Below are 15,335 nucleotides of genomic sequence, written 5' to 3'. Positions count from 1 at the left end.
GTGCCAATTGCAACACTCGCTACAGAAAATATCTCTTCATATTTCCACATTTTGAATTATGACAAACTTCTTAGGGAGATGTAAAACGAACTCCTTTCAGGCTGGTTTCCGGCCTTGATTTTAATGTCTGCATAACATCCCATGGAAGTTTAGGACATTTCAGTTATGACAGCAATTTCCGTAATGGGAAAGGTTGCACAAGCCCACATCTAAACCCAGACGTTAGATGAATCAAATATTATATTCGTATCAAGTGGACCAAATTCAAATGACTTTTGTTCCTTGTACACAAACTTGCCTTACAGTCCCAATACGATTTAGCAGTTGTACACAGTTCCAGGCACTGTTCCTAAAACATAAACTCGATCAGAATATTAAAGACGTGATGAGAATTACCCACTGGGCAAAAGCTGGTTGACTCAATGTTGTTTCCACATCATTTCACCTCAAAATGTAAATGTGTTGACGTTGACTAAAGGTGGATTTGCAAAAAGTCATCAACGTAAGGGAATTTCGTTTTTGTTTTTCAACCAACCTTTAACCTAAATCAAATGACATGGTGAAATTTGTGGTTGACTTCGCGTTGAAGTCACGTTACTTGACGACTCAACCAAATGTAAATCAAAACTATACATTGAACTGACATCTGTACCTCTGCCCAATGAGTAACTACAAATATCTAAGTTCTGTTGGATGTCGTCTTGGCACAGACACAGCTAATGTACTATCAAAGTTCATGGTTAGGTTATAGTAAACGTGCCAGCCTCTACAACACATTTCCAATCCTTAGAATAGCTCTTACAATGATTCCACAATGCAACATTTCTCAACCTAGAAATCTACTGCTGTTAAAAGCAGCCTTCACACGTTTAGGTTTGTATAGTATATGAAAATGCATTTAGTGAATTTATATAACCCCAGTGTGTAGGAGAGAAAAGGCATGCATTTGCCCCTCAACTATAATACCAGGACAAGTAAACACATAGAAAAATGGTTTTAAATATAGTCCTCATTTTATTAACAGAGGCCAAATAAATTCGTCACATTGTATTTACAAAGAAAGGCAATAAATATCTTATAATAGTCATAAAATTGTTTTGCATACATTTAAAAAAAAAAAAAACATAAATGTGTCATGTTGTTAGTAGCATCTCATACAAAACCTGTCAGTTGGTAGACAAATATATAGGCTACTACAGCTCTACCCAGGAATAGAGGCTGAACTTTGTCATCAATGGTAATGATCTACAATGTTCTGTAGGGATCACAACTCCCCTGGTTGTCAGGTCTAGTAATGGCTGCAGTCGTTTCCTGAATCCAAAATAAGCATATTTCTGGTTGTATGGTTTTCAGGGTTTGAGAGTTAGGTCTTACAATACAGAGATAGTGGGTGGATAGGATGACTCTATACCTGTCTAAGTACACATTTGAACAATTCAGTGCTCTCGACATTATAACTGGCTTGGTTGAACACATTGTTAAAGATTAACAGTTTTTGGGATGTCTCTTTGAACATGGGTGCTTGGGGTGCACCATGAACAACCAGAAATAAAATCCACCTTTTGGTTGTAGGCCTATGAAAAGCAGGGCAAAATTGGTGGATGCAGATGTTAATAATAACAGAAAGCTTGCTCTGTGTCAAAAAAATGATTCTGAAGTATATCAGATAACATCATATAAGGCAATGTTTCAAAAGCTGTCCAGTATTCATTAGGCTTTTTTTTCTCCAACTTTCTACCACAGTAAGACACGTAAGGCTAAAGGTGTGATATTACGTTTCCCATCGTAATAGCCAGTTAACTTCTGAGCCACATCAACTCAGGTTAAACAAAACTACAACCCCCGTCTGTCTGATGCCTGGCTAGTCAAAGCATGTTGAATCATCAGTTGTACAAAAAAATAAATGTCAAGGAAATCACACTGTACACAACGTGTTCAGCGCATTCCATCCAGAGTAGGCAACGATTCAGGCAGAAGGTATCAACACGGAGGGAGAGTTGGGGGAGGGAGAGTGGGCACTGTCAAATATTGCACTCAAAGCTACACAGTTATCTAGGTAGACTGTGTCACCTGCCACTGTCACCTCTTTCCATCTCGTCTCCCTGGCGTCTGATTCCAGTAGAAATACGGGATCCGTGTTGTCGGGGGGGGTGACACAAACAAAACTGACAGGTATTCCAATAAAATCTAGCGCTTTCTTTTTATAACATGTATAAACTCATGCTTCCCACCCTCATTGTCAGAAATATGCCTTCAGTTTGCAATTCAAAGGAGCCAAAAATAAGCAATAAGGGCCCTTTGTCATCCTTAGTTATCCGATATAAATAAAATAAGACACATTATAATAATTATAACAACCCAGAAACACCCAACATTTGGGAGATGTTCAATGTTCCTGAAATATAAAAATAAAACATCTTTGAAATGTTTGTTCTTTTTTTGTCGTCGTTCTTTTTTTTTTACAAAAGTCTTCAAGGTGTTTTAAGGCAAGAATCTCGTGATTTCCTTGGGAAAACAGTGTGTCTGATGTCCCATCGGACCATCAGTTAGTTTCGGGGTTCTGTTTTAAGCGACGCGCCCTTCGTGTCCGCTTAGTTACTGTAGTGAAACGGAACTCTTCCAGTGGGTCCACCTTGCCCTTCGGGTGGCGTTTCATGAAATGCACTTCCTGTTGTGTTTGTGTGGTCCGTGATCCTTTTTTGGGCCTCCCCTTCCTGTTGAAGCCTAGGTACCACCCTTTGTACTTGGCCGACACGAGAGCTGTGTAATTGTTCTCCAAGAATTCTTCCACGAAGACGCACTCCTGATTCCTTCCATTGAGCTGCAAGGGAAAACAACATGGTTTTAGACACTTAGCACCTGGTTTCCCAACACTGTGAAAAAACTACTTCCGCATTCCACAACGGCAAACCATCAAGGAAACCTATTTTACCTACTGCCAAAGAAACATTTCTGTATGTCATATAAGCCAGAAAGAGATGGAACTACTACAGTTGCATAAAGTTGTTTTTCATTCCTTTTTAAATTGTGTTTCTGGTATGGCTCTTGTAAGGACACATATACACCTTACTAGACATTTCAAACGTAGCTTTTCTCAGTTTTAAACTATGTTTGTATTTAAAAAATTATTATACATTTTTGTGATATACACTTCCATACTTATGTATTTGGACAGTTAAGCTGCATTTGGACAGTGAAGGAAAAAACATCACACCTCACAAAAAAAATGCTAACCTCCCCTGTTATTGGAAATGGTGAGAGGTTAGCATTTTTGGAAGGTATGATCTTTGTTCCTCTAACTTTCTCACACATCAGTATTCAGGATTAATTCATGATTATCCATATTCATGGTAGCATCCACATGAACGTGGAAGTGTTCAGAAACATCTTCTATTCTTATTTACAACAAAAGTGACTCCAAAATTACACAATACACTATTCAGTTCCTCCTGGGGAAGAAATTATCCGAAACAAAACCAAAAACTGCAAATGTATCCAACAAGTTTGTAGAGTCACAAGCTTGATGTAGTCATTGCGTGCTAGAAATAGGGGACCAAATACTAATGTTTTAACTAGACATGTATAAAAACACCCTCAAATAAAACGTGACATGCTGTCGCCTTAAATGAAACATTTGATCCCAAATCCAAAATGCTGAAGTAAAGAGACAAATTTTTTAATGTTAGCTTCACTGTCCAAATAAATACGGAGGGGAGTGTACATGCTGCTATTCAGTGGTGTAACGTACTTAAGTAAAAAATACTTTGAAGTACTACTAAAGTCGTTTTTTTTTCTTTCGGTATCTGTACTTGACTATTTTTTATATTTATTTTTATTTTTACTTGACTACATTCCTAAAGAGAATTATGTACTTTTTGCTCATTACATTTTCCCTGACACCCAAAAGTGCTCGTTACATTTTGAATGCTTAGCAGGACAGGAAAATGGTCTTCAATTCACACTCTTATCAAGAGAACATCCCTAGTCATCCATACTGCCTCTGATCTGACAGGCTTACTAAACACATGCTTCGTTTGTAAATTATGTCTGAGTGTTGGAGCATGCCCCTGGCTATCCATAAATTAAAAGAACAAGAAAATGATGTGGTCAGGTTTCATTAATAAAAGGAATTTTAAATGATTTATACTTGTACTTTTGCTTTTGATACTTAAGTATATTTTAGCAATTACATTTACTTGTGATGCGTAAGTATATTTAAAACCAAACACTTTTAGACCTTTACTCAAGTTAAATGTTACTGAGTGACATTCAAATTTACTTGAGTAAATTCAGGTATTTTTTACTTTTACTCATGTATGACATTTGGGTACTTTTTCCCTAGCTGCTGCTATTTTACATGGCGCCACCTGGTGAACAAGAGGTATAATTGCAATGGCAATGCTGCTATGAGGCCATTAGCCTGTCAAAGCAGTGTGATGATTGCAGTCTATAATTGACTGGTGGAGGATCAAAAGGACAGCACGGGTTACGTAACAGGATGCCAGTGAGTTATCAAAAGATTTCTGTCAGGGGTACACTGAGAAAAGCACTCTCCATCCTGGCTTGTATGTTCGGCATGTGAACATAAGAAGATTTTCATTCCAAAACGCTATATATTTTTTATTTACCTTGATTTAACTGGGCAAGTCAGTTAAGAACAAATTCTTATTTTCAATGACGGCCTACATCCACCAGGCTCTGAGAAATAAGTATTGCTGCTTGGTTTTACACAGTTATATGTAACAAATAACTACATAAAACAAAAATTTGAACTGTACAAATTATACATTTGTGACATCAATATTGAAATATAGAAATAAATAAATACAGTAATATGAGGTCAGTATGTAAAACATTTACATTTGACATTTTAGTCATTTACCAGATGCTCTTTTCCAGAGCAACTTATAGTAAGTGCATTACTTTTAAGATAGCTAGCTGAGACAACCACACATCAAATATATAGGATACAAACATTCCGTTCCAACTAAACAATGGATATATAAAAAAAAACAGAAAAATAAAAACATTAACAAATTAAATTTTAAAAATGACAAAAGTCTATTAATAAAAAATCTAATAAGAGTAATATTTTACACACATATGAAGGAACTCATAAGCAATCATTTCTGATGAAAAAATACAAATGCGAAACATTTATGGATATAGCGTTTTGAAAATAAATAGTTGTCATCTATTTATGTCTTATTATTGCACAGCGATGTATGTCTTAGTCTTGCTAAAATATCCTTAAAGGGTAAATCCACAGTTGGAAAAAATAACCGCCACAGTTTCGGTAACAAATCTACGGAATGGGGGATGGAGAAATGTAACCACTCTTAAATTCATAGACAGCGCTACGGACGCAAGGACTGACCATCCATGATATCAACATTATAATTGTCTTGAGACTATACAGTATCAAGTTGAACTAAGCTCATGAAGCACTTATAAGCTATATTCTTCAAGAATCAATGTGTACATGTAATTCATTTAGAAGTCCCAACAGATGTAGCAGCTGTAGATTCCCCCTTTAAAGAGGATCTTTATCACACATAATAATAATAAAAACTTCTTGTGTAAAAGTATTTGTTCTAATGTTAGTTATAGTAATGTCGTCATCCACTGGAATCACTCAAAGAATCTGCTATTGGCACTAGGCAAAACATGTATTTCCTTGTGTTCGATTTGCCCCATTCTCTAGCAAGAGAGTAACAACCAAGGATATGCTTACCTTTCCAACTATTTTGCCATTCTTGTTCATACAGATGTAATACTCACTCTCCTTCCCTTTTATTCGAATATGGCTCCCAAAGGTTTCCGTCTCGACAACAAGAAGAGCTACAAGGTGAAGGAGAAACACATTTACTTCATGAATACTTCCAGCCACTTACAGTACATTCATTAAGTTGATACAGACCATTTGAAACGGATAATAACTATTGGTTCATGAAATATACTCTATAATAGACTTCGCCATCTCCACAGAATAACAAATATACAACTTTAGCCTCATAAACATTTGAAAACGACCCATTCTAAACCAGAATGCCGGCGGCTTCTTTTGCTCTGGCACAACCTTAACCCCTGTGGGGTCACCTTTGTTTCTGTTCGCTCCTCGCGGGCAAGAGATCTGCCAAACATTTTGGAGCGGTTACGCTCCCTCAGGATTAGGTTTCAGGTTCTCTTTAGTCTGTGCTCACTCAATCAAAAAGTTAAAGATGATCCATTTGTTTAACACACTGGCCTATTCAGTGGCACTCAAGGGAACGGAGGCGGGCAGGGGGGGGGTTCTCCAAAATTGTCCTGTAAAACAATCTTGTAGGTAAGTGGGAAACTCATCTCAGAACTGACGTTGAGAGAGAGAGAGGGAAGAAGACATCCCGCCCTTTCAACCAGGGAGCAAAGAGGATAAAATGACTGGTGAGACTTCTCTGAATGCACAGGTTTGAGAAACACATTGGCGCTCCCGAGAGGAGTTGGAGGAGCTGAGACAGAGACAGACACAAGTCCACACTTAGCTGCCCCTCTTCCATCCCTTTCATACTACAATGGGAAAAAGCAAGCTGTACCGTGATATCCCGGGTTGAAGAGGGTTTTAGTGTAGTGTCGCTCACTGCGGCCAAGCTTAATAAGAAACCCCACAGCATTCTCAGCGCTGAATCGCAAACGACTGTGCCTCGGACTTATGCATGTACCACTGGAGACTCCAATTGCAACCGGAAACTACAGGTGCAACATCTGCCTTTAAAAAAATAACTAATTCTGTCTGTTTCAAGTGGATTTTTTAAAACAAATGTGACTATGCATTTAGATACATAAGATGCTATCGGACAAATGGTGACATCAATTATGTGGGATTGCATGTGACACATTCTCTAGCCCAGCTCTGCTGCCTGGGGAGAATTATAACTCTGTCTTCTCCGCGTGTATATGTGGGGTAGCTGACCTTGTAGTAGCTGAGGCTCCATTTCTCAGCCATGCTTTCTGACCCTCCATTGTGAGGTTGCTGTTATGACTGAGTGAGGATTAGTGCAGAGAGGAGAGAAGAGTGTCTTCCCGAGCCTCCTGTTAAATCAGTGTCAAGGAGTTCACAGGTGCCAGGTACTGGGGCTGAGGGGAGGGGGCAGGGTTGGCAATTCCTCATGGGGAACATTGAATCTGCTTCCACTCAAGCTCTAACAAGCAACGAGAGGAAACCTCGCCTCGGTGCATCTGTGACTGAACACAGTCGACCGGCGGTGCTTGTTGGCGACTCATACATGTGAGTGCAAACAGGCAAGCACTCCCATACAAATGCGTCTAGACTGCAGCCCAACTTTTAATAGAAAATGGGCCATGTCCACAGTGACAAGTACTGATAAACCCTCCACAGAGTTGAAAAGAACTATGCCAGGCATCACGCAGAATTACTTTCCATGACAACAATCAGATGTATTTCCACCTCAATATAATCACCGACCAGAACAGTGTAAGGACACAGCTGAGACACAGTGAATAAAGACAATATATACAGTACCTCTAGATGTGCTTTATCTGTGGCCGGACACGCTCATAGCCTCAAATTCCCACACTATTCATAATCTTAATGGCTTAACCAAGCAATCAAGGAGGAGCTGAGTTAGGGTCAAAGTTCACTCATTAAAAATGTAAACCCAACTCTGACCAGTAGCGGTCCAAAATAGGTCGAATGAATCCTGTGTCACATGGGAAATGTTTCCCACAATAAAGACCATTGATGAGGGGAACTGGCTTGAAGCGTCTGTAAGTGAAGTGCACAGGAATTCTCCCGTACCGTACTTGCCCCCATCGTCTCCGTTGGCGTTGACCTTCTTGCCCAGGATCTGGACATGCTTGCCCGTGGTGTGGCTGTACAGCTGGTAGATACGGATCTGCTTCCGGCTCAGGTCGTCCGGGTTCCGCGTGTGGTTCTCAATATAGATCCTGAAATCGGCTGAGCTCTGTTGAGATTCCTGGAGGAGAAAGACATGACACAGGTGGTCATAGACCCGCTTTTACCAGGGCCTCTGTCGTGAAGCTCTGCTTAAAGGCCAGAAACTGAGGTAACACCTTGGAAGTTGCAAGCTGACATTTTTAAGTTCCGTTTGCACATTAAAACTGACATGTTTCTTCCACACGACATGTTTACAAGGTAATGAAGCTGTGCGGCATTGTACAAATTCAAAGGGCACACACTGTAGAAGTTCACCGAGAACAAAAGCACAACATGGTACATGCTTCATTATTATTGCATGTCTTTGTATTGAGGCAGCTGTCTATGCGCCCGGGGATATCTTGAAAACAGTATTCCATTTCCACAAGCAAGCAAGCCACTAGCAATTATACACCTGAAGCATCCATCCCTGTCACGCTATCATCAAACAAATATCTGCCTGAGGGCCCAGTAAGGCCCATAAATCACAGTGGAGATGTGGATGTGATGGCGAGAGACAGCTTGTACCACAGAAACACACTCGGAGGGGAGCCTCTTGTAACATAAATTCGCCATTCAAATATGTCACACTGTTAGCCTGAATGCAAAGGTCTGTTCTGCACTTACAAGTCAGGCCCCCCCCCCCCCCAAAAAAAAACTGAAAAAAATTGCTGACTTCGACAACACGTCAAAATGAACACAGCCTGTGTGCCCTGTCACCCAAACCCATATGTGGATGGGAAGGATAACGTATACTTTCGAAACCCCTGGAATCTCGATTTGCGCCAAGATCCCATTCCCCAGCTGTATCATGTGGTAATTACATAGTAACTGCCTTTTTATGTGGCTTCTCTCAGGTGGCTAATTATATACACATTACATACTCCAACTCCTTGTTGTTTTAACCTCAGAAAATTAATGGCATTTAGTGAATGAGAGGGGAAATATGCTCATGGTAGAACAAATCTTTAACACAGGGGGGAAAACAAACCACTGATCTGAATACAAATCCCAGTAGTGTCAGCAAGGTGTCAGCGAAAATTGAAGCAACTAAGACGCATAGTCACTTTTGGATGGTCTAGAAACAACTGCAAATGCATGAATTGAAAATATGAAACAATTGTACATCATGTTTAATGTAAGGGATAATCAACAAGGGGCTATGCGACTGACGTGGTAGTTGTGCTCCACGACACGCTAGCGGAGGTACATTGCTTTCCAGAGAACACATAGAGCCCCAAGCTGACTATCCCTTCATACCATGGGTCTAATTTAACACATTTGCTGCTAAAAATGTGTTCATTTGCCGGTAGAAATGTGCTCAACATCCACTGAAGTATCTTGCAAGTTCACTAGATAGCAACAGTAGTTGACGTGGTAACCAAACAAACAGACTTGCTGGTTTAGCTAACCAAACCATCAGTCGTAGCTTGCTATTATGACATTTGAATTCAACAATGCCAATGATGTTTTCAATTCGACTTTTGCATTCAAAAGCAGCTCAAACATAGAACATGCTACAATGAACTATAGCCATTGAATTCTACCGTGCAAATATACTGTGCGTTATAGGGAAATAATACATGCTCTATAGTCCCCGTCAAGCCAATCAGAAACATGTATTCAACAATGCAATGGTACAACACTAAAATGTAATTGTTTGCCTAAAACAAAGATGCATCTTAATCAATAAGCAATTTTATTGAAATCTCTATGTCAAACTTCCTTTGAATTTAGTCAATGTTTAGGAGGAGGAACATTAAGGAAGTTATTATGACTTCCATACCTAAGAAACAGTGCATCCAATAGAGAATCCAGAACTCCATTAAAAGCTTCCACAACTCTAAAAGAGCATTCAAAACTATCATAGAGCATTCCAAATCTAATAGAGCATCAACATCTCCACTAAGCTTCCACAACTCTAAAAAGAGCATTCAAAACTATCATAGAGCATTCCAAATCTAATAGAGCATCAACATCTCCACTAAAGCTTCCACAACTCTAAAAAGAGCATTCAAAACTGTCATAGAGCATCCAAATCTAATAGAGCATCAACATCTCCACTAAAGCTTCCACAACTCTAAAAAGAGCATTCAAAACTGTCATAGAGCATCCAAATCTAATAGAGCATCTTAATAGAGCTTCCAAAACTCACCACAACCCTAGAATGAAATGGTCTGTCTATTATACTAACCCACAAAGTTCACCACCAAGACAGCACTCACTAAAAATACTTTTAGGATAACTACTGCTTTGGGATTTGTATCAAATCTCTCCATCTCTAAACAAACATAAAGGTGTGTTTTGTAGACAATTGCATTTCACACGGAGGAAACAAAGGCAAGCCGCTGCAGAGGGCCGAAAGTAAACACAACGTGTCTTTGTAAGATGTCCCCTCTATTATGAAAGGGTAATGCCAGGTTTTTATAATCATGATCCCTTGACCCATTTGTTTAGAACATCTCCGACAGAGATGTGATGTCCAAGAGGTAGAATGAGGGATTGTACTCTATGTCTTCGTCTATTGCAGCATCATTGGATGGATTGGGCTTCTCCTTTAATAATTTGTTTGGCATGAGTGGTTTGTTGACAATCTTAATCCTCATCTTCAATGCAAAGGATTACTTGTTGAAGCAACTCTGGAAATGTTAAGATTTGAAACTAGGTGATATCTTATCACCTCAATCAAGGGTAAGGGATTGGGCACATTGTATGTAATTACTTATCCCTGTATAAATAGCCTCTGACTTTTAATAAGCATTACATTGGAGACAGGGGAAAGAAATCGAGTAATTCTCTGTAATCCCTGAGAGATTTGATTGGCATCAACCCTGGTATATGATACTGACTTGACTACAAAACTAACCCCAACAACAGAGGCATGGAAGCATTTCAGGATGTGGGCTAACCGCTGCCTCTCACTGTATCCAACAATATAACATGCTGGTTTCCAAACTACCCTTTGTATCTGCTATTCATTTACACCAAATACATCATGACAAATAAACGGAACTAAAAATAACCAACACATTCATGCCCAAACGCATTCATTTTTTAAATATTAGGCAACAGTTAAATCTAACTCCATGCAGCATGTTACACTCCATAATAATGAATGTGGGTTTTTACTGACGTTTGCTATAGACAACCAAGTTCATAAATAAATCGCATGCGTAAAAGATGCGGAGTTAGTGCGGTTTATACTATTATTACAAAATAGATCCACGAGTCTGAAATTGACCAAAACAGCAAATTATCATTATCTAAACGTCCTTGAAATGTATTTTCAGCTCAGTTTTTATCTGTTTCAATGCTGGTTGCCTGGCTCAATTGAGCGCGGTGGGTTTATCTGGTGCACTCGGGGATGCCTCGTTCATTAGCGAGATGCAAAAGGATAGTTTCCTCTACATTCCAAACCTATTTCCTTACAATAAAATGTACTATATTTTAACAAGGGTAGAGTTACTTTGCTTGTATTTTTGTTTGATGAAGAACAAACATCGATCTTTAATTAGGGAATTGTGTTCATCTTATCTAATTAAGGTAACACTAAAAAGTAACTGAAATCTGAGAAAAAGAACGCGCGTCTAACCAAGGTATGTTCAAGGTTGCAAAGTACCCACAAGCTAAAATAGTGTATAGTTACTGTATCCAATTGTATGAGTATTTGTTCATAATAAATCCAGAATGGGTCCAGCAAAATCACACACACACACACACACACACACACACACACACGCAGTGTTCAAAACCAGAACAATCAAATCAACCTACCTGGAGCTGGAAATAGAGGACCAGAAAATGTAAACACCTGGAGAGAGAAAAGGGAGGAGGGGGTTAATCACAAGCAATTACATAAAATATAAACGGCTATATCCATACCTGAATGTCAACGGTAGCAACTATGTAGCTTTTAGCGACTTCTATTGGTAAGAATGTACGTGTTTTGAGAAACGAAAGTAATAGAAAGATGGAATCCTTACAGGTATATGAACCTCGAAGGCACAACAGACATCTTGACTTGCTGAAATACACCTGTTTCCACAGTTTTAAAGCCCCGAGAGAAGTTGAGGATAGACCCGCCAGCGTCCTTACGCACACAATCCCGGAGGTGCCTTTGAATCCCAGTGTAATGATAAATAACTGGAGTGCAAAAAAGTCACTGCATGCAACATTAGGTGCTTCCTTGTTGTAAGAAAATGATCCAGAGGGAAAAGGTAACGTATTGTTTCTTGTCCGCCTCCAAATCTCCTAGCTCCGCTCTCACGGTCCGTTTAGACAGCGGTGTCTTGCCAGGCGCGGAAATATTCAACTTGCAACCATTGCTTAGTAGATTTCCCCTTGTTTAAAAATCCATTGCGCGCACCCTCTTTCCTCCCAAAGGTGCTCCTCCAAAGATCAGAGGTACTTCAGTTCCGTCCGTACCTGCGGGGGATATCTACACATTGCAAGGATCATTTTAAATCTTCCGACTCCACAGTGGGAAAATGGCAAAAGGGGACAAGTGCGTAAAATCGAATATGAATATATATATTTTTTTTTTTACGTGGAATACCTCGCGTTATGATAAAACGTTGGTGTTATCCAGAGGGTAGCTATAAATATGAAACCTGAATCTAACGCAGCGGCAGATCTTCGTAGCAGGGGCGATGGTGTAATGCCTGTCAGTGGAGTATCTGCGGCTAAGGATTTGGGCACAGTGAGGTTTTTCTGTTGGTGGTGGGTGGAAACGTGTCAGCGGTTTGCACCTGATAGGGTAATCTTTGAGAGGCCATCAGTTTGGAGAATGTTTTCCTCGAGTCAGAAATGATAGTGATTGGGAGGGAGTTGGTACAAGGAGGAACACACGAATTGATTGACTTGTTTTTACCTTTTTTTAGAGACTTTTGTATATAGGCTACATTTTATTTGGAGCAATTCGATATTACCTTAAAAGCAGGTGGAAGCCTATTTCAAGTTTAAAATAGCTTACTTGGGCGAATAGTGGATTCTCATTTTATTAAGCTTAAATCATATTTTGTATTTTTCATAAATGCCTATCTGTTTTTTATATATATATTTGTTATTCAGTGTTAGTATTATTAATATCGAATTAATATTAGTTTATTGTTGCCGCAGTTTTTGTTGTATTACCTTTGTAATGATAAACATTGTGTAATGTATTTTAAGAACACAATATTACAAAATTGTGTGCCGAGTTGGTTAGGCAACAGTCAAGACTACTCTTTCTCGGCTTCTCTTGGTTTCAAGTTATGTTGGAGGCCACTTCGTTTGTGGATTGGGCTTTACTCTCCCAGACAGCATTGAAATGCAGGTTGTTGTGGAACTCGATTTTTCAATAATATGCTATAACTTATCCCGCATTTAAATGAAAGAGAGGTGTGAATGTGTTTACGAGGCCCTCTGAACTCGCAGTGGAATGATCGATCATCCCTCCCGCCACTTAGGACCATTGTGTGATTCCCCTTTATTGTCCTATTACAACGGGAATTACAGCATTCCATCCTCAATGCGTTTAAAATAAAAATTCATAATTTTCCCATTGGGTTAGTGGTACCTATTTAAACTATAGTTGATGGCACTTTGAATATCCGGCAAGAATGAGGGTGGCTGTGTGAATCAATATAATGCCAAAATATTATCCCCAGAATTGTGAAACTCCTAGGTCCTCCATTTCCAAAATTTAAAAAAATCCTAATTACACAAAATATAATAATTTATGATAGGAACAGCGGAATAAACACAATGTGTGAATGTCTGATGATTAGATTGACCTGGGGCTTTCACTTGGTGTACATCCAAAATACTTACAATCAACAAAAGACAATATGTTTAAAGCATTGGCTGGCAGTCCAAAATGAAGCTTTATGAAAAGTGATTAAAACCACAGGCATAATCAACTATAATTATGATACTGCACAAAAGGAGCCAGCATTGAGTAGCTACTCATCGCCTCCAAAGCACAGGCTTGTGCCAATGCCTTGAAAGTATAAACCAGGAGCTGTGGTACAGAGTGAACAGAGCTGTGTCTTTTGATGTGCTGCTCAACTGTGTGACACTTGTGGCAAGCTTCAAAACAAGAAGCTCCTGCGTACTGCTTACCTGCACATTTTCACTTTTTTAAAGTTTTTTTTTTTAAATCAACGTTTTTTTCTACTGCCTCGGTCAGATGTTGAAAAAGCTTGGTGGCAATCTTGAAATAAATGATGAAGACTCGTGAAAATAAAAAGTCATTGTTCACTGTTTTGTGGCACTTCTATGGTATCTACCCCTCTGGTAGAACCACGTTACAGCAGGTATGACACATGGAGAAACTTTTCCATTCCATAGTTTGTTCTAGGATGGAGGATACATTGCATTGACTCTGGGCTCTAATTACATTTACATTTAAGTCATTTAGCAGACGCTCTTATCCAGAGCGACTTACAAATTGGTGCGTTCACCTTAAGACATCCAGTGGAACAGCCACTTTACAATAGTGCATCTAAATATTTTAAGGGGGTGGGGGTGAGAAGGATTACTTTATCCTATCCTAGGTATTCCTGAAAGAGGTGGGGTTTCAGGTGTCTCCGGAAGGTGGTGATTGACTCCGCTGTCCTGGCGTCGTGAGGGAGTTTGTTCCACCATTGGGGGGCCAGAGCAGCGAACAGTTTTGACTGGGCTGCGCAGGAACTGTACTTCCTCAGTGGTAGGGAGGCGATCAGTCACATTAATCAGTAACATTAATCTAATCAGTCACATTAAGCGACACGAACTACGGCGTATGTCAGATTTGTTCTTAGAACCATTTACATTTAGAATTTAGGCTAAGTGGCTATGAAGGTTAGTCAGAATTGTGATCAACAATTGAGAATTTTCTTGGGTGGAAAGTTGAGCCTACTGGTTGACAATGACTAGAGTCGAGGTTTATGAATGGGGAGCTGTCTCAGTCCTTCTGAGGAGAGGAGGGGGAGGTGGGCAGGCAAGCCAGCAACCCAAGAGTTAGGATTAGGTTACCCACAGCGACTGACTGAGTGAAGAAAAGAACAAGCAAGTAAGCTAATGGTCTTGGGATAAACCCCACAGCCGCAAAAGAGAGTTTGTTACAAAATGCACCGTGGCTTTGCACCATCATCGCTACCGGTAGATGTCTGAGACTGTGTCGTGACGGTCATCAGGAATGTGGAGAATATCTCATTGACGCTAGAAAAAAAGGCAGGGTGAAAAAAAGCTATCCGAGGGCGGTCAGCCAGGGGTTCAAAGAGCCTAGCGGGCCTTTAAGCTTGACAAAAGAACTTGGAAGTTCTGTAAGTGAATTCCAATGTACTATATTAGTGTCAGGACCCCCCTGCCACCCCCTTTCCTCCCCTCACTTCCCACTTTCATCTCCGACACGAACATATCGACTGGGGGGGGGGGGGGC

The 15,335-nt window shown here is 39.8% G+C and overlaps 1 protein-coding gene across 4 annotated transcripts; it reads right to left on the bottom strand.

Moving 5' to 3' along the window:
- Positions 1-991: 991 nt before the first annotated feature.
- LOC115129524 (fibroblast growth factor 18-like) lies at positions 992-15,252 on the bottom strand. Of its 4 annotated transcripts, none has more exons than XM_029659951.2 (5): positions 11,917-15,252; positions 11,708-11,744; positions 7,805-7,973; positions 5,782-5,841; positions 992-2,821 (listed from the first exon to the last, which is right to left on the bottom strand). In XM_029659951.2, exons 1-5 carry the CDS (start codon positions 11,946-11,948, stop codon positions 2,592-2,594), a joined length of 528 nt encoding a protein of 175 aa, XP_029515811.1. In that variant the 5' UTR covers positions 11,949-15,252; the 3' UTR covers positions 992-2,591. The 4 variants fall into 4 exon arrangements, with proteins under 4 accessions (XP_029515811.1, XP_029515810.1, XP_029515809.1 ...); XM_029659950.2 differs by having other exon boundaries at positions 7,796-7,973; positions 11,917-15,251; XM_029659949.2 differs by having other exon boundaries at positions 5,735-5,841; positions 11,917-15,243.
- Between the last annotated feature and the right edge of the window lie 83 nt (positions 15,253-15,335).

This window comes from Oncorhynchus nerka, linkage group LG5 (assembly GCF_034236695.1).
Source record: "Oncorhynchus nerka isolate Pitt River linkage group LG5, Oner_Uvic_2.0, whole genome shotgun sequence".
NCBI classification, from domain to species: domain Eukaryota; kingdom Metazoa; phylum Chordata; class Actinopteri; order Salmoniformes; family Salmonidae; genus Oncorhynchus; species Oncorhynchus nerka.
This window is presented reverse-complemented; position numbering and strand designations above follow the sequence as displayed.